The sequence below is a fragment of the Hyla sarda genome, chromosome 1, assembly GCF_029499605.1.
Source record: "Hyla sarda isolate aHylSar1 chromosome 1, aHylSar1.hap1, whole genome shotgun sequence".
In the NCBI taxonomy this organism is placed as follows: domain Eukaryota; kingdom Metazoa; phylum Chordata; class Amphibia; order Anura; family Hylidae; genus Hyla; species Hyla sarda.
In genome coordinates this window covers 415,317,502-415,340,236 of record NC_079189.1, presented here as the reverse complement: position 1 = coordinate 415,340,236, position 22,735 = coordinate 415,317,502, and the positions used below count along the sequence as shown (strand labels likewise).

Genomic DNA, 22,735 nt, shown 5'->3' with positions numbered 1-22,735 from the left:
AAAAATTATTTTGAATATCCATTTTCCTTACAAGCAGAGAGCTTCAAAGTTAGAAAAATGCAAAATTTTCAAATTTTTCATCAAATTTTGGGATTTTTCACCAAGAAAGGATGCAAGTTACCACAAAATTTTACCACTAAGTTAAAGTAGAATATGTCACGAAAAAACAATCTCGGAATCAGATTGATAACTAAAAGCATTCCAGAGTTATTAATGTTTAAAGTGACAGTGGTCAGAATTGCAAAAAATGGCTGAGTCCTTAAGGTGAAAAAAGGCTCAGTCCTTAATGGGTTAATGCATCCCCTGCTGTCACCTGGTCTCAGCAGTCAGCTGGGGGTGCAGTGAACACCAGCATGGCACGTACTTAAAGGGGTTATCCAAGGAAAAACTTTTTTTTTTATATATCAACTGGCTCCAGAAAGTTAAACAGCTTTGTAAATTACTTCTATTAAAAAATCTTAATCCTTTTAGTACTTATGAGCTGCTGAAGTTGAGTTGTTCTTTTCTGTCTACGTGCTCTCTGATGACACCTGTCTCGGGAACTGTCCAGAGTAGAAGCAAATCCCCATAGCAAACCTCTTCTACTCTGTGCAGTTCCCGAGACAAGCAGAGATGTCAGCAGAGAGCACTGTTGCCAGACAGAAAAGAACAACTCAACTTCAGCAGCTGATAATTATTGGAAGGATTGAGATTTTTTAACAGATTTACAAATCTGTTTAACTTTTTGGAGCCAGTTGATATAATAAAATAAAGTCAATAAAACCTGGAATACCCCTTTAAGTGCCATAGATTTTGCTGGCACTGACATCAGCAGTCTATTTAAAAGCTGAAATATGCTGAGAACGTGCTACGTGTGACCCTACCCTGAAGAAACAAGATATTATAACAGAAGAGAGAAGATGCTATGATATCAATGCAAAACACTCTTCTTCCGTGTGCTACCTCTGTTGGCAGAACAGGGTGACGTCGCTCTGTAATAGGGCCGGCATACAGCCGATGAACAAGCAGCTGCACAGTATTCTATGTGTAGGGAATCCGTAGAAACAAATTGCAGGAACAATCCAGAAATTGTGCATGCAGCGCCCCCCGCAGTATTACCAATCTATGTAATAGGCCCTGTAAACGAGCACCTACCTCATTGTGGCCATCATACAGCCCCAACAGGACTTTCATCTGCGCCCTATATCTGGGTAACCTATCACCTAGACAGCTTGCAGGGTGTGTTACTGCATTGTCAGACTTCACAGGGTTGTTTCTGGTCTCTTACCATAGGGATGAAAAGCTTTTGTAGACACTAGGATATTATTATCTCAGAGTGTCTGCATAGTTACTTTATTGCTTGAACAGGCGCAATAAAATTGCCTTCAAGGATATTAACCCCTTAAAGGGGTACTCAGGTGAAAAACATTTATTTTTATTTTTTTAATCAACTGGTGCCAGAAAGTTAAACAGCTTTCTAAATTACTTATATTAAAAAATCTTAATCCTTCCTGTACTTATTAGCTGCTGAATACTACAGTGGAAATTCTTTTCCGTTTGAAACACAGAGCTGTCTGCTGAATCACAAGCACAATGCTCTCTGCTGACATCTCTGTCCATTTTAGGAACTGTCCAAGGTAAAAGGAAATCCCCATAGCAAACATATATGCTGCTCTGGGCAGTTCCTAAAATGGACAGAGATGTCAGCAGAGAGCACTGTGCTCGTGATGTCAGCAGACAGTTCTGTGTTTCAAAAAGAAAATAATTTCCGCTGTAGTTTTCAGCAGCTAATAAGTACAGGAAGGATTAAGATTTATTAATAGAAGTAATTTACAAATCTGTTTATCTTTCTGGCACCAGTTGATAAAAAAAAAAAATGTTTTTCACTGGAGTACCCCTTTAAGGACTCAGCCCATTTGGGCCTTAAGGACGCAGACAATTTTATTTTTACATTTTCATTTTTTCCTCCTCGCCTTCAAAAAATCATAACTTTTATATTTTCATCCACAGACTAGTATGAGGGCTTGTTTTTTGCGCGACCAGTTGTCTGTTGTAATGCAATCACTCACTTTACCATAAAATGTATGGCGCAACCAAAAAAATACTATTTGTGTGGTGAAATTAAAAAGAAAACCTCAATTTTGGTAATTTTGGAAGGTTTCATTTTCACGCCGTACAATTTACGGTAAAAATGACATGTGTTCTTTATTCTTTGGGTTAATACGATTAAAATGATACCTGTGATAACACACTTTTCTATTACTGTTGCGCTTAAAAAAAATCGCAAACTGTTTAACCAAATTAGTACGTTTAAAATCCCCCTATTTTGAAGACCTATAACTTTTTCATTTTTCCGTATAAGCGGCGGTATGAGGGCTAATTTTTTGCGCCGTGATCTGCACTTTTTATTGATACCATACTTGCTTATATAAAACTTTTAATCCATTTTTTATTAATTTTTTGGGAATAAAATGTTATAAAAAAAAAGCAGCTATTTTGGACTTTTTTTTTTTTTTGCGTTCACGCCGTTCACTGTACAGTATCATTAACATTTTATTTTAATAGTTCAGATATTTGGCGATACCAAATATGTATATAAAATATATATTGTTAAACACTTTTTGGGGGTGAAATAGGGAAAATGGGACAATTTACGTTTTTATTGGGGGGGGGGGGGTTTCAATTTTTTTTTACTTTTTTACTTTTTTTGCTTTTATTTTTACACTTTAATAGTCCCCATAGGGGACTATTTATAGCAATCATTCGATTGCTAATACTGTTCAGTGCTAGGTATAGGACACAGCACTGATCAGTGTTATCAGTCATCTTCTGCTCTGGTCTGCGGGAAGGCAGATCAGAGCAGAAGACGCCGGGAAGGCAGCAGAGCCAGGTGAGGGGACCTCCGTCTGCCGTGCAGGATGATCGGATCGCCGCGGCAGCGCTTCTGGCGATCTGATTATCCATTTTAATGATCGCGATGCTGCAGATTCCGTGATCTGTATTGATCACTGCATCTGAAGGGTTAGTGGCGGACATCCGCGGGATCACGAATGTGCGCCATTATGGGCGGGTCCCTGGCTGCGATCAGGCCATATAACCTACACCCAGCCTCTGTCCTGTGTGCAGATTGTGTATTAGGCAGTGTTTTTACCTTCTGTCTGCCGTCCTTTATTACCCCAAAAAACTGTTTTGATGGAAGCCGCACACAGTCTGATAGGTGCGGCTGGGGTTCACAATGCCCTGAGGCCGCCACGCCTATCCCCTGCATGTCAGCGCTGGGACCGCTATGTGATTGACACACAGGTCCCAGCGCATGCGCCCCTTCGCTTATCCCCCGTGCACGTCATGGCGTGTCGTCATGGCAAGCACTTGCTCCCGCCGCCTACCTCCTCAGTGCGCATCCCCAGTGCTAGAGGCAGGGACCGCGCTTCCCCTCTGCCTCCAGGCATTGGGAATAGAAGCAACAGAGCGCGCGTCTCCGGTCACCGGCACAGCAAGAAGAAAGAAGAGGATAGCGGGCACTATCAGATATTCAGTAATAATAAAGGTGCACATCTGAATAAAGTTGTTTTGAACAGCAGAGCAGGACGACACGCCGCGGCACGCACGGGGGATAAGCGAAGGGGCGCATGCGCTGGGACCTGTGTGTCAATCACATAGCGGTCCCAGCGCTGACATGCAGGGGATAGGCGTGGCGGCCTCAGGGCATTGTGAACCCCGGCCATGCCTATCCGACTGTGTGCGGCTTCCATCAAAATAGTTTTTTGGGGTAATAAAGGACGGCAGACAGAAGGTAAAAACACTGCCTAATACACAATCTGCACACAGGACAGAGGCTGGGTGTAGGTTATATGGCCCAGATTTGATGACAGTAGTGCTTTAAATAGATTTCTCTATTCACAAAGATCAGATGGAATCCAGCATGCCACATCCTTCTTTCCCACCAACATCTAGAGCAGTGTTTCCCAACCAGGGTGCCTCCAGGTGTTGCAAAACTACAACTCCCAGAATGCCTGGACAGCCAAAGGCTGTCCGGGCATGCTGGGAGTTGTAGTTTTGCAACATCTGGAGGCACCCTGGTTGAGAAACATTGATCTAGAGAGTAGAGTGCCCCCAATACACATGTAACTTGAGTCCTAGGTGAAAGTTTTCAGTCCTCTTTCACTGACTCTTATGGTGCCCATCCTACACATCAGCGTTTCCATACCAGGGTGCAAAAAAATAAATAAATAAATAAACTCTCAGCATGCCTGGACAGCCTTTGGCTGTGGGAATGTGGCATGGCCCAAAATCTTGGCATAAACTAAGCCAATCAACAAGGGGTATAATGTCAGACAACAGTGTGTGTAAATATGTGTAAATGTATCATCTAGCATGAGCCACTATGGTAAATCTGGTGCTTTAGTAGACTGTCTACACCAGGGGTCTAAAACTGGTGGCCCTCCAGATGTTGCAAAACTTCAACTCCCAGCATGCCTGGACAGCCATTTGCTGCAGCTAACTGCTGCCGGGAATGCTGAGAGTTGAAGTTTTGCAACATCTGGAGGGCCACCAGTTTGAGACCCCTGGTCTACACTAAAGCAGTCGGCCACTCATTTCCACATACACATAACATTCGGCTGAGCGCTCATATGTTCTCAGAGGAGAGGGGTGGGGGATAAGCCACTGGAGACGACTTATCTATTTGAGAACAGAAGTGTCGAACAGTTAAAGAAGTACTCCGCAATAGATTTAAAAAAACAAGCTGGACTTGCCTACCATCCTTTGGTATCCCACTCCTGTCCTCTACAACAATCCTTTTCCTGCTTTTTGTCACACTGCGACTCAGCAGTGTCCCGCCTTGGCCAGTGATAGGTTAAGCAGCATTGTGACTTATTGAGCCCTGGCCTTGGTCTTCTTCCTGGTGCTAGAGCTTAAATGGACACTGTCATTAAAATACATTTTTGCTATTGCACTCCTTATGGTAACTACAGAATCTTTCTAATGTACTTACTTTCTAATGTTCTCCTGCTGGCCTGGCAGAAGTCCAAAATCAGGAAATGCAGTCTGGAGTGCTGAGGGGTGTGCAGCCTTAGCCAATCATAGCTCATCTCACACACTGAACTGCTCTGTGCTGTGTGTAGCAGAGTGAGGGAGGAAGTTCTCCCATCTCTGGCTTCAAATGTTGTCACACCTGCTGGATAACACCCCTTTCTAGTCTGTGAATCTGACTGGGACTGAGCAGAAAATACAGAGTAATATCAAGGTAGAAAACTAAAAAAATTATTAAACCACCTCCTGCCTCTATTTTTTTTTATCATGATGGGGCAGTGAACTGGGAGGATTATAAAATGTAACAAGTTCATGACAGGTACGATTTAATATGTCATACTGCCGCAACTGAGGCAGGACATCGTTGCAGCCAGTGATTAGCTAAGCAGCAGTGTGACAAGTTGATCTCAAGAAGCAGGAAGAGGATGGCTGTGGAGGACTGGAGCAGGATACTGGAGGCATCGGGGGAGCGACAATAGGTAAGTCTAGATTTTTTTTTTTTTTTAATAGTGCCATTATGGACAAGTAAAAAAAATATATATATCCCAGAGTACTCCTTTAACCCTTTCCAACCCTAGGACATATGCATACTTCCCAGTTGTTAACATGTGAGTGTAACTGAACGTATGCAACTTGGAAATATCCTGCTCAGCGCTGCAGGAGATCGACGGCGGGACCCAACTTTCAATCACAGTCGGGGTCCCCGCCGCCGCCGAGACCAGGATGGCACTGGTCTAGGCAGCATTAACTCCATAGATACCTTGATCAGTCCTAAACACAGAATCTATGAGGTTGACAGAGGGAGGGGGCTCCTGATGGCTTCCTGTCTGCCTAGTACGGCAACCTGTGAGGTCCAGCCATAGGCTGGAAATTCTCCAATCTCAAAATTGTGTCTCTAAGTAAAAGCATGTCAGAGGTATTACCACTTAAAGTGACACAGGCCAGATTTGAAAAATTAGGCTTGGTCATTAAAGGGGTACTCCACTGCCCCAGCGTCCGGAATATTTAGTTCCGAACGCTGGGTGCCGGCTGCGAGGGCCGTGACATCACACCACGCCCACTCAATGCAAGTCTATGGGAGGGGGCTGGGGCAATGGAGTACCCCTTTTAAGGTAAAAACAGGCAGCGTCCTTCTCTCCCCTGATATCATTTGTTGGAAGAGAATCGGGAGGCCGTCATACACAGACAGTTGGTGGCTCAGCCGGCTGCCCTCTAGTTTACATCATCTAAATATTAGGTGGGATTAATACATCTGCGCCATTGTCTCCTTAGATATTGGTGTGTCAGTGGATAGTACCACCAAAACTGACAATGCCACGTGTATGGGCAGGAGGTCTACTTCCTTTTTAGACGCACGTATTGTTTACTGGGTGAATGTGTTTCTATTCTGTATGACAGTTTGTAAGTATTAGAGCATTGCATGCTTATCCCTATACTGTCATTTCTCCTACTCTGGATTACCATGTTTACTTCATGTTGTACATAAAGCTTGGCATTGGCCCACAGTGGAAAATGCGTATTCATGGTAAACCAGTAAGAAGGTGGATTTACTGTGTGGAATATCCAGATGGCAGGAAGCTTAGTTGAGGAGAAAATGTGGACTGAGGTTAAACATGAGCTTATGTCACATCCTAGGAGATTGTCTTGTGACTGCATGTTCTGGGTTTAGGTGTTTTCTGCCCTTGGCAAACAGTTGACTTCACACAGACAGAGCTCAGGGTGAAATGAACGCCAATGTGTCTTCTAGGGCTGTGTGCGAAACTTCATTCCAAGCCATTGATGTCACTGAGGCAAAGCTAAAATGTACTGCTAGACCAGGGAAATGTGAATCATAGACCAGACGCCTGGATACTTTTAGTGAAGTACACAGTAAGCAGCAGTATTTTATGGTAAACTGCACCATTTAAAGGGTAGCTCCCACCATCCATTTTTTTCTTTCTGTCCCTGCCTATTGCCCATCTATCCCTAACCCCCTCCCTGCCTTTACATTATTTTTTTTTTACTATATTAAAATGACTTTTTGTCTGCTTGGCAGTGTGCTCACTACCAGGCAGACTTCCCCAGCAGGCGCAACGTCACTGATGCCTGCTGGGGCCATCACTTCCGCCCTTAGTTCATCTACACAGGGTGCCTCCAGCTGTTTTCCCACTGCAACTCCCAGCTTGCCCTGACATCTATTGGCTCTCAGGGCATGCTGGGAGTCGTAGTGGTGAAACAGCTGGAGGCACCCTGTGATGAAAACAATAACTTTGTTACTGCAGCAGTGCTACTCTCCCCCCCCCCCCCCCCGGTAGCAGTGCTACTTCGGGGGAAGCAGCAGCGGCGGCGCTCTCCCGAACCCCGCTCCCCCCCCCCCCCCCCCCATGCCTCTAGTGCTGAGCGGCGGTGCTCCCCCGAACCCCGCTTCCCCCACCCCATTCCTCTAGTGGTGCAGACTTACCAGAGGATCAATGAGCTGCCTCCGGACAGGGTAACGGGGCGGGCCTGCAGGCGAGGCCAGTGGAGCTGGCCAATGCGCGCAACCCCAGCTATCAGCGTGCTCGCTCTCGCCTGTTTGATTGACAGGCGGGAGCGAGCACAGCAGTGACTGGATTTCGACTCATTCCAGGCTTAAATGAGTCGAAATTCAGTAGTGACGTCACTGCCCAATGCATTCGGCCACTAGGAGGGCGACTCCTAGTGGTCGAATTTAAAAGTGATTTTAAACTTGTTTAAAATCCCTTTTTTTAATTAAAGTATATTAGAGATATGTTGTAGTACTTAAGTCCTACAACATATCAATTTTTAGATTTCATGACAGTGCCCATTTAAACGACTTTTCCTACCAGCTACATTCATCATGCCTGACACCTAAGACCCCCATGAATCAGGAGTTAAGGGTCTGGTGTCCTCCCGGTTGGTTGTGTGTGCTGCCACTCCATTCAACTCTATTAGCCTGACTAAGGGTGTGATTACACTGAGGAATGCACGTGGAATTCAGCGAGCGGAGATTCAGCCTGGCAATTTTTGTGCTGCACGATATGAATTTTAACCCATACCGCAATACCGGTTTGGCCCCTCCCTCTCGGGAATGAAGGACTTAGCCCAGCGCTGTGCTGTCCCCACATCGGGGAACTAATGATATGTTGCCCGCGAGCGCTGTTCTGCCCCCCAATTAATTATCAGCCTAGCGCTGTCCCCATCCCCATCCTCCTGTTTGTTGCGTCTGCTGGTGCTGACACTCTATACCAGTGGTCTTCAACCTGCGGACATCCAAATGTTGCAAAACTACAACTCTCAGCATGCATGCTGGGAGTTGTAGTTTTGCATCATTTTCAGGTCGGCAGGTTGAAGACCACTGCTCTATACTGTGTTTTATCCCTATGCCCAGGCTGCAAAAAATAAACAAAATAAACTTTATCTTACCTCCCGTTGGTCAGGTACCGGCCTCATCTGCTTCCTAGTGAATGGAACGTCAGACAGCCGTCAGCCTGTTCCGCCTTGGCTGCTGATAGGCTGAGCCCACTGTCATGTAAGAAGCTGTCAAGAGCTCCTTACATGACAGTGGGCTCAGCCCATCACCGGGCGAGGCAGAACATCGCTGCGGCCGGTGATAGGCTGACGACTGTCCGTCCCCAGCGTAAGGCAGACGTCGGAACATGCGTTAGTTTATTTTGTTTACCTTGTGTCAGCGCCGGTGGCCGCAACAAACAGCACGAGGAGGGCAGCGCTAGTGGGTGACATGTGAGTATTTACCCCCATGGGGGCAGCGCTGGGCTGATAATTAATTGGGGGGGGGGGGGTGGCAGAACAGCGCAGCGCTGGGCTGATAATTAATTTGGGGGGGGAGGAGGAGGAGGAAATACCGTTATATACAGTGGAACAGCCAAGAGTTACAAAAATACCGTGATGCACACATTTGGTCATACCGCCCAGCCCTAGCGGCACTGCACCATCACCATTGAAGGCTATTCAGTGCTCGTGGACTTCCGCTCAAAGAATGAACACGTTCTTTCTTTGAGCGGAACAATTTCAGTGGCGGAATTGTCCGCCGCTGAAATTCTGCAGTGTGAACGGGTCTCTCGGAAGACCCATTCACACTAATGTTTAAAGTTCACCGCTCGCGGAGTTCTGCGGGAATCCTGTAGTGTGAAAGACAAGTGCTCAGCTATCTACGTCAGGCCCCTAGGGTTGAATGGGATGACAGTGGACATGTCTGACCATCGCTCCATTCAACCAGGGGGAGACAGGACCCCTATTCTAGTGATCAGTGGGGACCTTACTGTCACATACCCATCCATGAGACACTTATCATCATTTACAGTGCAGATAGGCTAAGTTTTGTTAGTGTGAAAACTATTTTAATCCCTTAAGGACCAAATGTTTTTCAATTTCTGCACTTTTGTTTTTTCCTCCTTTATATTTTAAAAATCCTAACCCTATCAATTTTGCAACTAAAAATCCATATGATGGATTTTTTTTTACGCCACCAATTCTATTTTGTAATGACATCAGTTATTTTACCCCAAAATCTACAGCGAAATGGATAGCTTTTTATGAATTTTTTATGGTATAAAAAGTGACCAAAAATACGCTATTTTGGACTTTGGAATTTTTTTTGCGCGTAAGCCATTGACCGTGCGGTTTAATTAATGATATCATTTTATGGTTCAGACCTTTACGCACGCGGTGATACCACTTTTTTTATTTTTTATTTACACACCTTTTTTTTATGGGAAAAGTGGGTGATTCTGATTTTTTTTTTTATGGGAAGGGGTTAAATCACATTTATTAACATTTTTTATTTTTTGCTTTTTTATTTTTTGCTTTTTTTTTTAAACTTTTTTAATGCATCGTTATAGTCCCCTCTAGGGGCTGTAACACTGCATATACTGATTGCAGGCACTGTTCAATGCATTGCCATGCATCTGGGCCATTGCCATAGGAATGCATTGATCTGTGTTTTCTGCGCTTGATTGCTCAAGCCTGGGTTTCAGGCTTGGAGCAATCAAACGCCAATCAGACAGCCGGGAAGAAGGTAAGAGACTTCCCGCTGTCCTCTCAGCTGTTCAGGATGCCGCGATTTCACCGCGTCGGTCCCAAACAGCCCTGCTAATCTAACCAGAAGGGGAATTCTCCCATTTTAGATGCCAAGATCAACTTTGAGTGTGGTGTCTAAAGGGTTAATACCGGACATCAGCCCGATTGGCGATGTCCGTTATTAGCTGTGGGTCCCGGTTGCTCATTTCTAGATACGAAGCGCGCTCAGCTTCTGAGCACACTTCACAGATCGAGAGCCGGCCACAGGACCTATATATACGTCCATGGTCGTTAAGGGGTGAAGATAGCCCCGTCCATGTGCTCTGGACATATGATAGTCATAGAGAACAGACCTGCTTTTTTTTAGCTATTTTCTGTCTACCTTATATGTCATGGGAGGCATTTCATGGTAACGGCTGCATGAACATATTTGACTGGCCACAGGTTAGACCAACAAAATCACCTGTTTGCCATGAATCGGAACTAGGTTGCCACCTTGGCCACATTTAGAAGCAGTTTATGGGAGGGGTGTGGTCGCATGCGGCTGAGCTCCTGCTCTAATCTCCTGAACCCTATCCTTTAGCCGCCCTATAAGCAACTAAAAAAAAAACATACCGTCTCCTGAAGGTCCGTGGCTGCCTCCTGTCCTTTCTGTAAGCATGGCGGGCGGACGCTCCGGGAGGAACAAGCAGGGCTGTGGAGTCGGTACATAAATGTTCCGACTCCACAGTTTTTTGTACTTCTAACTCCCCAACTCAGACTCCTCTGTATTAATATGCGAATGTATTTATAAACACTTACAGTTGAATCCAGGAAGCTGTTCCATAAAGTTCTTCTAAGCTCTTCCAGCAGAGAGAGGTAGTTGGGCAGAAGCTGCTGCCTTCTCCTTTTTGTGTGCTGATCTGCTGCTGAAGATAGGGCAGTGGGAGGATCCAGGAAGGGGCATTTATTATAAAACATGATTTCCCTAGTAGAATCCCATAGTCATGTTTAAAGTTTAAGCTAACAGTCAGAGTGTACAAGTTTTTATAGCCTTAGCTGAATGGCAGCAGTTTTTCCAATGGTTTACAGCTTCAGTCTTGAACTATTGACCCTCCATTCCCTTCACAAGTGTCTCTAGTCCTGCAAAAAAACATCAGTGAGAGGCTAGGTTACCCATGGGTTCCCTGTAACAGCAGAACACAACACTATGGAAAGTATAAGTATTACCGCTCCTAATTGTGCGTTGCGTGCCATACAGTGAAGCACATGAAAAACATGCTTCTTCACGGTCACTTAACGTGTTCTTTTTGCGGTTACGTAAGGCACTGCATGCATTGGTCTTTATTCTTACAGTAGAGAAGTCATTAATTATAACTTTTTGTGAATTGGGACATTTAAACTTGCTTTTTTTTTATTCCAATCTAAATTTAGTAGGAGTCGGAGCATTGGTTGCCGACTCCAGGTACCCAAAATTTCGTCCGACTTAGACTGCTCGACTCCGACTCCCCAGCCCTGGGAACAAGTCTGTGAAAAACTCCGGCCTTGCCATGCTGCTCAACCAAGTTGCACCTCCACACCGCTTCATCTCTCTGATGTAGCGGCGCGCCTGGAGAGATTCGCACATGACCCCGTTGACTCTGGAGGAGACACAGGCGCGGCCGTGAGTGCAGACTGGGAGGCATCCTCTGATACCTCTGAGGACTCTGTGGAGACCTCAGACCCTGGATTGTCCTCCCAGGCCGGCATATCATTGCGGTCTGGACAGGTTAGTAAAAGGGCTGTCACAGGCATGCCTGCAACTCAGTCCACTGGACAGCCTGCTCCTTCTCCCATCACAGAGCCCACTATGAGGGACATTTACTCTGCAGTCCTGGCCCTGGGGGCTGACACTGGCTCAATTAAGGAGGAAGTGTCTCTGATACGACATGATCTCCTCTGCACAAATGAGCGGATCACAACCCTTGAAGACAGACTAGGGGACGTTGAGGATAAATTCCCAGCTGTACAGAGATCTGGGCCGTGTGGTGCATAAAGTTTCTTTACTGATTGCCAAGTCGGATGACTTAGAAAACCGTCTCCGATGGAATAACCTCAGAATTATTGGTGTCCCTGAACATGCTGAGGGGAAGGCTGTGGGAGACTTTTTTTTTTTTTTTTTTAATCTTGGCTCCTTACTAAGTTTGTGAAGGATACCCGGTCTCCAACCCGAGAGCCAGGGTCCGGGCTAATAGGGGTCTCTCAGATGGTTTTATCCTTGGCCAGTGGACAAGGCAGGGTTGCCCCCTATCATCATTGCTCTTCGCCATAGCGATTGAGCCTCTGGCGTCCCTGCTTCACTCCTCGCCGGATATTAGGGGATTCCCCCACCGACGATATGTTACTGTACACGAGTGATTATGACTCTTCAATAGGCCCTATTATGTCTATTATAACTATTTTCGGTGGTTACTCCAGTCTCACTATTAATTGGGGTAAGTCTGTTGTAATGCTCATGTCCCCATCCTTATAGTCTCCTCCGCTGCCCCATCCCTCTACAGTTAGTGACCTGCTTTAACTATTTGGGAGTATTGGTTACGGTGCGGCTGAAGGACAAGATTTCGGATAATTTGTTGCCTTTGCTGAGCCGGTTTCAGAGGGAGATTGATGCATGGTCCTGTCTGCCCTTTGTTGTTGTTGGTCTTTGTAACCTGATCAAAATGATCTTGATGCCACAGTTGCTTTATGCTGTCCACAACTCCCCTATATGGATACTGATCATGTATTTTAGATGAATCAATAGCCTTTTCCGTTCCCTTATCTGGAAAGGGGATTGTGCCCGGATCAGGTTGGAGACGCTCCAGCATAGTAAAATGGATGGTGGACTGGCTGTCCCTAATCCCTACATTTATTTCCTAGCCTCCCATGTGCAACATTTAAAGGGTTGGGGGAGTTGGGTGGTTGTGGGGTGTCTGGGAGCTTGGTGGAATGGCTTACTGCGATGTCTCCTCCTTTGGGTGCTCTCGAGCTGGGCTCCACTCATGGCTCTCCTCATTTGCTCCCAATGGTCTCTTTGATGGCCCGGGTGTGGGGTGCGGTGAAAATATTACTACAGGTATCAGGATTCACTCCCTTTACTCCACTGAAGAAGAATCCCCACTTTCTAGAGAAGGTTTCTCACCCTGGGTGACGGCGGGTGTACGTAATCTGACTGACGTGGTGGGTGATGGCTGTATTCTATCCTTTTCTGATCTTCAGACTGTTTGATCTTCCTCATAAGGTCTTCTATCAGTACCTACAGTTGCGTCATGCGCTGGTCCGACAGAGGTGTAGGAGCCCACTGACTATCTCTACTCACTGTCTCTTGCAAAACATAGGGAAGGTGGGCACTCTTAGAGGGGCTATATCAGTGGCTTACCGTACCCTTTTGGACAAGCATTTATCTACCTATCCTTTAACGGTCAGGGACAAGTGGATAAGGAGGTTGGTCCCCTTACTGACGAACAGTGGAATGATCTGTTGACTACTGTACCTCTCCTATCTCTTAGTGAACCGCATTGTCTATCCCAATTGTACTTGATACATAGAGTATATCGGACCTCAGTCTTTTTGCATAAAATTTGATTGCGCTCTTCCTCAACGTGCCCTGTAGGACTTTACGAATAGAATGAATGCTGTGATCAGGTTGCAGCGGGGGGTTTATCTTAAAAGGACCGCTATGGCTAAATTTGAACGTATATGGGGATCTTGGTTGGATACCCCGGGATTGCCCACATCTATTCTCCTTCAATTATGTAGAGGCCCCCTACAGGGCCTTCCTTTCTGCTGGCCGTAATTAGTCTCCCTGTTGCTCACCTTTTTGTACTGGTCCTGTGTTTGTCTGCTTGTCTCACTTTCTTCCCCCTGTCGTCTTTCCCTTTGTGGTTTCTCTAGTCTCTCTCCTTGTACCCCCTCCCGTACTATTTCTCCTCTCTTATTCTCCCTTCTTGCTCCCTCTTTTCTTACTGCCCTTTTCTTCTGGATGATAATGGTGTACTCATACTGTATTGTACTCATGGTGTCTCCCCCCCCCCCCCCCCCCAAGATATTTGATCGTACATTTCAATTTGATCATTTCTCATTGTCATTGCACTGCCTGAAGTCGTTTAGAAACTGCTTTCGCATGGTTTTCTGTTCGTGTTTTATTTATTTTTATTTTTTGCTTTATTTTGTATTAATATACAGAGCTGAGAAGCGGTCTCCGGACACCTTATACATTGTGCCTCTGTTTCTATGTTTGTTTCTGTTATGAAAACAAAAAAAGTTCAATAAAAAGGATCTGATTAAAAAAATAAAAAATAAAGGCAAATTATGAGTGCAGCCTATGGCTTTCTATAGGCCCAATGTACCGCTTAATTTTCCCTCCAGCGAAGACTCTCTGCCATCCACACTCCTACAACCAGTTAATTGGAACAGGATAGGCCATAAATGTGTGGTGCAACGCTTGGTGACCTAACAGTAGGATAAAGAAACACTTGTTACTTACCTAACCAGCAGTGGCATGTCAAGGTGGCTGTGTTGGGTAGTGTAGCCCAACCCTGTTTGCATGGATTTGTTACACTTTTTTTTTTAGTAATGTATTTTTAAATATGTGTTCACATTAAGCAGATATTTCTCCTAAATAGTTCTGTTTCTGCAATATAAAAGTGCATACATTTATATGTATGGAACAGTTGTGAAAATTTCTGCAACAAATCTGATGTACCCCTTTTTAGCCGCTGAAATTCTGCAGTGTGAATGGGTCAGCGGAAGGCCCATGCACACAAACGTTGAAAGTTTATACAGCGGAATTCCTGAGCACAATTCTAACCCTTAAAGGGGTATTCCAGGCAAAAACTTTTTTTTATATATCAACTGGCTCCGGAAAGTTAAACAGATTTGTAAATTACTTCTATTAAAAAATCTTAATCCTTCCAATAGTTATTAGCTTCTGAAGTTTTCTGTCTAATTGCTCAATGATGATGTCACGTCCCGGGAGCTGTGCATGATGGGAGAATATCCCTTGCATGATGGGAGAATATCCCCATAGGAGCTGGACAGCTCCCAGGATGGGAGTCATCAGAAAGCAGTTAGACAGAAAACAGCAACTCAAGATATAAAAAAAAGTTTTTTCCTTTGAATACCCCTTTAAGGGTATGTATACAATATTGAGTTTTCACTCCCAGAATTGTGCTCAGGAATGTTCGTGTAAATGGGTCCAACACTGCGAAATTTTAGCGGCGTAAAATTGGTCCACAATTTCATTCTTTCCGCAGAGTCCCTTTGTTTAAAGGGAAAGGGACTTCTCTGCCACTACTAAAAAATATGTCGATAGAGCTCCTATATGCTTACTGTCCCATTGGTGCATTCACTGGGAGTGGCCGCCCAGACCTCTCCAGTCTCCTCCTGTAGTCCCGCCAGACCAGAGACCGAGTCCCTTCTCAGCCGTGATGTGGAGCCACATCAGTGTTAAGGACTGGCTCGGTCTCTGTGGTCTCGCGGGACTACAGGAGGAGACTGGAGAGGTCTGGGCGGCCACTCCCAGTGCACCAATGGGACTGTAAGCATATAGGAGCTCTATTGATATATTTTTTAGTAGTGGCAGAGAAGTATATATGGTGTCACTTTCCCATCTTTTCGGTGTTGATTTCCATGGACTGAAATGCCTATTCTGCTAAAAGGTGCGAGTCCCAAAAGGAATTAAGCAATACAATTTTCCTCGTCAATTCCTCAGTGTGAACATTTCTTAAGGAATAGAAATATTTTAGCATCTAAAACAAACAAACAAACAAACAAAAAAAAAGTACATTGCTCTATGTCCTCAGATCCTGTGAACTTTACAATAATACCGTGTTTCCCAAACAGGGTGCCACTAGCTGTTGCAAAACTACCACTCCCATCCTAGGAATTGTAGTTTTGTAAGAGCTGGAGGTACCCTGGTTGGGAAAACCTGCTAAAAAAATAAAATGAAAAAATGGTTTGTTGAGTTTGACTTGTCTTTACTATCTTTCTTACAGGAGTTTGGCACTGATGAAGAGCGCAAGACAAACCTGAGGTGAGTGATGCCCGGGCAGCCATATAGACCTTTCCAGTAAGGGATCTCATAGTTGGAAATGTTATCATTATTTTTTGATGCCCATTAAATACAGAGATGCCATACATGCTACAGAGCCAATGACGCCACTCCAGCAGTAGACCTGGGCATCAGTAAATTAGGTGCCAGGACTATTTCAGGGCATATCGGCTGCTGTGTTGCTGGAATTTGCCTGCAGTGAGTGGACGGGATGGAAAGACATTGTGTTGCAGTTTCAGCTATTCCCACAAGGTGGAGACAGTAAGTTAAGTCCCAGGTATGAACCTGTCATCAAGAAAGTGTATTATGGATATCACCGCTAAATTGGTGATTTCTAGACCATGAACACAGCTGAGCTTGTGCCACCCTGTACAGACTCCCCCTCACTGGGCTCCCCTGTGTGGTGGTCCCATCAGACACACTTAGATTACTTTTATCACCCATCCATTTTGTTTCTATAATTAAAGTGAAAAAGGTCTAAACCCTTTTAACTATTATTACATGAAAGTATATAAAAAAAAGATTTATTTAGAATTTAAGTGTGTGTTTGTGTTAGTATTTTAGTACTGCAGTACATTCCCTGCACTGAGGGGTTAATATGCCTCTCTTACTCATGTAAATGCAGCAAAACTGTGAATCATATCCTGGTCATGGGGGGTAGGCGTTCATCCAGCTAAAACTTGGCTAGTGCACTGGTAAATGACGCTAACGCTGTGTTCATTCTGTTCGGAATGACGGCCTTCAGTCGTATGAACCAGCGAGGACCCTCTTATTTATTGTGTATTGTTACAGCAGAGGTGGAACACCATAAACCGCTGCTTTAAAAATGTAATAAAACACTTTAATCTTGTGGTTAATGGGTAAGGGCTCAGGACTTGAAAGAAAGATAAAGATGTCTGGTCACAATAAGAAACAGAGATGTTTTCCTCAAGATCATAGGCTAACTGATAGGATAAGTATCAGTGCTCTCAGGCGGATCAGATTCTTCTGCTAGAAAACAACAAACAGACTTTATTTGGCTGGCTCTTTGAATTGCCATTGTCTGCCTCCTTGCATCTGCCTGCACAATCACTCCTGTTAAGGGTATGTTCACACACACAGGATTCTGCGCGGATTTGATGCACAGGATTTGTAACTGCAGATTAGAAGTTGTGCAGCAGAAAATCCTGCACATCAAATCTGCATTAGTGTGAGCGTACACTAAAGAGGTATTCTGGCTATATACATCTTATCCCCTATACAAAGGATAGGGGATAAGATGTATGATCATAGGGGTTCCGCCGCTGGGGACCCCCCCCCCGATCTCTGTGCAGCCTCGGGCATTCTGTGCTGGGTGCTGCCTCAGAGACTGGGACGTGATGTCACGGCCACACCCCTAGTGATGTCATGCCACGCCCCCTCTAGTCATGTCTATGGGAGGGGGCGTGATGACGGCCGTCACACATTAGGAAGCGTTTGGTGCTTGTAGCAATCCAGTGATCTTTGGAGCTTAATGGGTACTCCACCCATAGGCATCTTTTCCCCTTGGGACCCCCGCGATCTCTGCTGCGGCACCCCAGTCATCCGGTGCACGGGGCGAACCTCGCTCCGTGCTGGATGACTAGCGATGCCGTGCCAGAGGCTCGTGACGGCCACATCACCCTGGTAATGTCACGCCCCGCCCCCTCGATGCTAGTCTATGGGAGGGGGCGTGGCGTGACGTCACGAGCCTCTGATGCTGCAACCAGCTAAACGAATGCCGGGTGCTGTAGGGAGATTGCGCTGGGTAAGGGGATAAGATGTCTAGGGGCGGAGTACCCCTTTGAAGGGAACCTGTGATGTATCCCAAAAAATATTTTACTTTGGGTTCCCTGGTCACACACTTTTTACAGTTTCTTGATACAACCTTCTGTTCCTAAGATATGGGGGTTTATAGTTTGTCTGAAAATTCAGGGATTTAGTCAGATGGGTGTGAACTTAATTTTAATAATGATAGTGAATATCAAGCAATTGTTGGGACTATACTGTCGGGGATATGTGAATGTTTTACATCAAGGGGCGTGTATGCCTAATTCACTCCCTCTGACTGTATAATGCTACCTATCACCTGATATTTACTACCATTATTATTTACTTCATGCCCATGTGACTGATTCCCTGAATTGTCAAACTATAAACTTTCATATCTCAGTAATGTAAGGACACAACATGAAACTTAAAAGTGTGTGTCCCTGAGGGAATAGAGCGGAACCTCTGCAACCAATTCACTCACTCTCTCTGTCATCCTGAAACGCCACATTTTAGTCATTATAGGGACCTTGTTATGACTTTCATGCTGCTCGAACCTTGAATCATGAGGATGATCACTGCGGCTGCTCCTGGCCCCACCATCCTTCATTGATACATTTTACCTGTACCCAAACACGGAGTGATCCATCAGTAAAGGGGTGTTGGGATGGGGAGAAGCCACCAGGGACCACCCCAATGACTCATAATTCGGGAAGCAAGAAAGTGACAACAGGCTTTAAGTTTGTCATCCACTCCTTTGGTATGGAAGAGATGAAACGTTTTTTCCTAAACATATTCCGAACCAAATTATGCATTACCTACTAAAACCATAGTTTCCATCGGTCTCATTTACATATTAGTTATGTATTTCTGTTCTTCGGCTCCATCATAGGAAATCCATCAAATGAAAGATAAACGCAGCTCCCTGCGGACCCCATTGACTTTAATGGAGTCTGTGAAGTTTGCAAAATAGCTCTCAGGAATGTGCAACAGAGGCTTCTAATGGAAACCATCTGGTGTGAATAGGGCTTATTGTATGTATGACCTACTCCTTAAAGGGGTACTACGGTGGAAAACAATTTATTTTTTTTAAACAACTGGTACCAGAAAGTTAAACAGATTTGTAAATTACTTCAATAAAAAAAGTTAGTTCTTTTATTTTTGAATTTCTTTTCTGTCTGACCACAGTGCTCTCTGCTGACACCTCTCTGTCTCAGGAACTGTCAAGAGCTGGAGCAAATCCCCATAGCAAATCTCTCCTGCTATGGACAGAGGTGTCAGCAGAGAGCTCTGTGGTCAGACTGGAAAGAAATGTTAAAAGAAAAGAACATCCTGTGGAGCATACAGCAGCTAAGTACTGAAAGGATTAAGATTTTTAAATGGAAGTAATTTACAAATCTGTTAAACTTTCTGGCACCAGTTGATTTAAAAAAAAAAAAATAGTTTTTCAACGGAGTACCCCTTTAATACTATTATTTGCTTGTCACTTGGCTTCACAGTGGACACACTTAATTGGCACTTTAGAATCTAGTCTGGTGGTCTCCATACTGTGGACCTCCTGATGTTGGAAAACTACAACTCCTAGCATGCCTGGACAGCCGTTTGCTGGGTGGGAGTTGTTGTTTTGCAATATCTAGAGGTCCCCAGTTTAGAGACCACTGATCTAATCCCTCTCACTGGTTTCTACATAAATGTGCCTACTTTAGACAATAAATCCAGTAAGGATATATTTCTGTATAACTATTATTTGGGGACATCCATGTTTTTTCTTTTATGCCTACATTAGGGCACATGAATGTTATACCCATGCAGATGACATCAGACGACTCGCAGTATCACTAGGGTCTACAGCTCGGCACAAGAGCCTATATTTTACAATAAGGCGTGAGCCAGGCTGGACAATAAATGTGGCATGCCAATAAAAGACTAATGCTACTAGTAATTTTCGTCTGCTTTTAGCCGCACAGCAGGGTCTTTTATTTTATTTTTTTCTGCAGTTGGCCTCTTCTGTGTGTTTCTTCCTCAAAAGGTCACTTGCCGAGGCTGAGTCAGAGCCAGTCGGACAATGAACCGCACTTCTTGTTCCTAGAAGAGAGGATTGTGAGAGACTTTTGTTAGTCTAATCTGCTGACTCATATCATCAAACGTGACACGCTGGGAGCGTCAGAGACGGCTAAATGTAATTTTATCTTTATTAAAGGGGTATTCCAGGCCAAAACTTTTTTATATATATCAACTGGCTCCAGAAAGTTAAACAGATTTGTAAATTACTTCTATTAAAAAATCTTAATCCTTTCAGTACTTATGAGCTTCTGAAGTTAAGGTTGTTCTTTTCTGTCTAAGTGCTCTCTGATGACACCTGTCTCGGGAAACACCCAGTTTAGAAGCAAATCCCCATAGCAAACCTCTTCTAAACTGGGTGTTTCCCGAGACAGGTGTCATCAGAGAGCACTTAGACAGAAAAGAACAACCTTAACTTCAGAAGCTCATAAGTACTCAAAGGATTAAGATTTTTTTTTATAAAAGTAATTTACAAATCTGTTTAACTTTCTGGAGCCAGTTGATATATATAAAAAAGTTTTGCCTCTTTTTTTTATGTGCTTGGGCTTGTATTCTTTTGTGCCGATTCTGGTATATCATAGACACCATCCATATGGGTACATGCCACCCATTGCTGCATAGAAGCACTAGCTGGCACTGGATCATTTTGGGATATCTTCTAAGTAGCTTGCCCCTTTATGAGATCTGTGTAAGAAAAAAAAACATACAGGACTGAAGATAGTCACAAGCAGCTACCTTCTATATCCATTTGGCCAGCGTTGACTATAGTGTTTTTATTTTTTTATTTTTTTTGTACAATTTCAAAGAGGATCTAGTGACACCATACAGTGGAAAAACCTTAAAGGGTTGATACTCTCCTAGATTCGCCATCTGTGAATGTTTCCATGTGAAGAGCTTATAAGGCCATTTAAGAATGTATTTAAAGGAGCAATCTGGAAAAAAGAAACTTCTCCTCTATCCACAGGATAGGGTATAAGCAGCTGATCCTGGTAGGTCCGAGCGCTGGGACCCCCATGGTCACTGGGACGGGACCCTATGCTCAGTGAGAAGCTTTCATTTCTGTGGGAGCACTGAAAAGACCCGAGTACAGCACTTGGGCATCATGGCACTCTCATATAAATGAATGAAGAGCGCTCCTCACTAGGAGAGCCGTGGTCCCGTCCCGAAACTCGCAGGGGGTCCCAGCGCTTGGACACCCCGCCATCAGCTACTTATCCCCTATTTTGTGGATAGGGAATAAGCTTACTTTTGCCAGAGTTCTCCTTTCAAGTGGTACTCCCCTGGAAAACATTTTTTTTTTCTTTTAATCAACTACTGCCAGAAAGTTAAACAAATTTGTAAATTACTTCTATTTAAAAATTAACCCTTCCAGTACTTATCAGCTGCTGTATGTTCCAGAGAAAGTTCTTTTCTTTTTGTATTTCCTTTCTGTCTGACCACAGTGCTCTCTGCTGACACCAATTTTAGGAACTGTCCAGAGCAGGAGAGGTTTGCTATGGGGATGAGCTCCTAATCTGGACAGCTCCTAAAATGGACAGAGGTGTCAGCAGAGAGCACTGTGGTCAGGCAGAAAAGAAATTAAAAAAAGAATAGAACTTCCTCTGGAGCATACAGCAGCTAAGTACTAGAAGGGTTAATATTTTTAAATAGAAGGAAGTTGCAAATCTCTTTTAACTTTCTGGCACCGGTTGATTTATAAAAATGTTTTTTTTCCAGTGGAGTACCCCTTTAAGGGAACCTCCGACAAGGCCCTTGACTGAAGATGTTCCCACTCTGAGCCTGATTAAGCGGATAATGTCCACTCTGGGTTACACGCAGTACAATCTTGCACCCCTAGTGAACATTTAAGGGAGGGCGTATGTTCAAAGGCTTTGGGGGCTCTATATTGCTCAGTTTGCCCAAAATTTCATCTTCCGAAGTTACCAGTTAAGGGGTCAATTTTGGTTATATTGGGATATATGCTTGGTCTAACCCTATGTCTTATTTCATTACTTTACGGGTAGAGAAAAGAATCCTCAGGACAGAGGTAAAAATCACAATGGGGAGGAGTTTGTCTTTATGTAAAGTCCAGTCTGAAGGCCGCACTGCGAGAGGTTATACAGGAGGGAAATGATAATGAGGAGTCATTATGGGTAGAAATATATAGAGATAAAAATAATAAAATTCTGATAGGGGTTTTCTATAAGCCACCAAACATAATGGAAGAGGCAGAAGATCAATTACTGAGCAAATAAACAAGGCAGCAAATCAGAATGAGGTGATAATAATGGGGGACTTTAACTATCCTGATATAAATTGGGAGACTGAGACCTGTGAATCTCATAAAGGAAACAGGTTTCTGACTATAGCTAAAGACAATTATCTGTCCCAAATGGTGCAGAGCCTGACCAGAGGGGGCGCCCTACTAGATTTAATATTAACTTAATCCCTTAAGGACCCAGGACGTACAAGGACGTCCCCGCACCCTGGGCTTTAAGGACCCAGGACGTCTCCGTACGTCCTGGCGCTTTCCAGTCCCTGTCGCTCGCCGGGCAGAGATAGGAAGCGGATGCCTGCTGAAATGCTTCAGCAGGCATCCAGGGCAAACGCCGAGGGGGCCATGTGGGCGAGCGTCGCAAATTGTGATCTGCGGCGTTACCGGGCTGATCGGGTCTCTGGGACCCGACCGCCCGGTAATTTTGCATGATCCCGGTTGTCACAGACAGCCAGGACCATGCTGAAGTATAGGATTGAGGTTGCAAGCCGGCCACCTCCTCCTATCCCCTGCGATTCCTCGGTTAGCTATCCGACCAATCGCAAGGGGGGGGGGGGGGAGTGCTGGGGACCGGC

The 22,735-nt window shown here is 44.6% G+C and overlaps 1 protein-coding gene across 1 annotated transcript in view; it reads left to right on the top strand.

The window, feature by feature from the left end:
• Positions 1-22,735, top strand: part of SSH1 (slingshot protein phosphatase 1) — a 73,922-nt gene that overhangs the window by 10,548 nt on the left and 40,639 nt on the right. Inside the window, exon 2 of the mRNA XM_056528787.1 lies at positions 16,023-16,060. Within this exon, the coding sequence (XP_056384762.1) occupies positions 16,023-16,060 (38 nt within the window). The remainder of the gene's footprint in view (positions 1-16,022; positions 16,061-22,735) is intronic.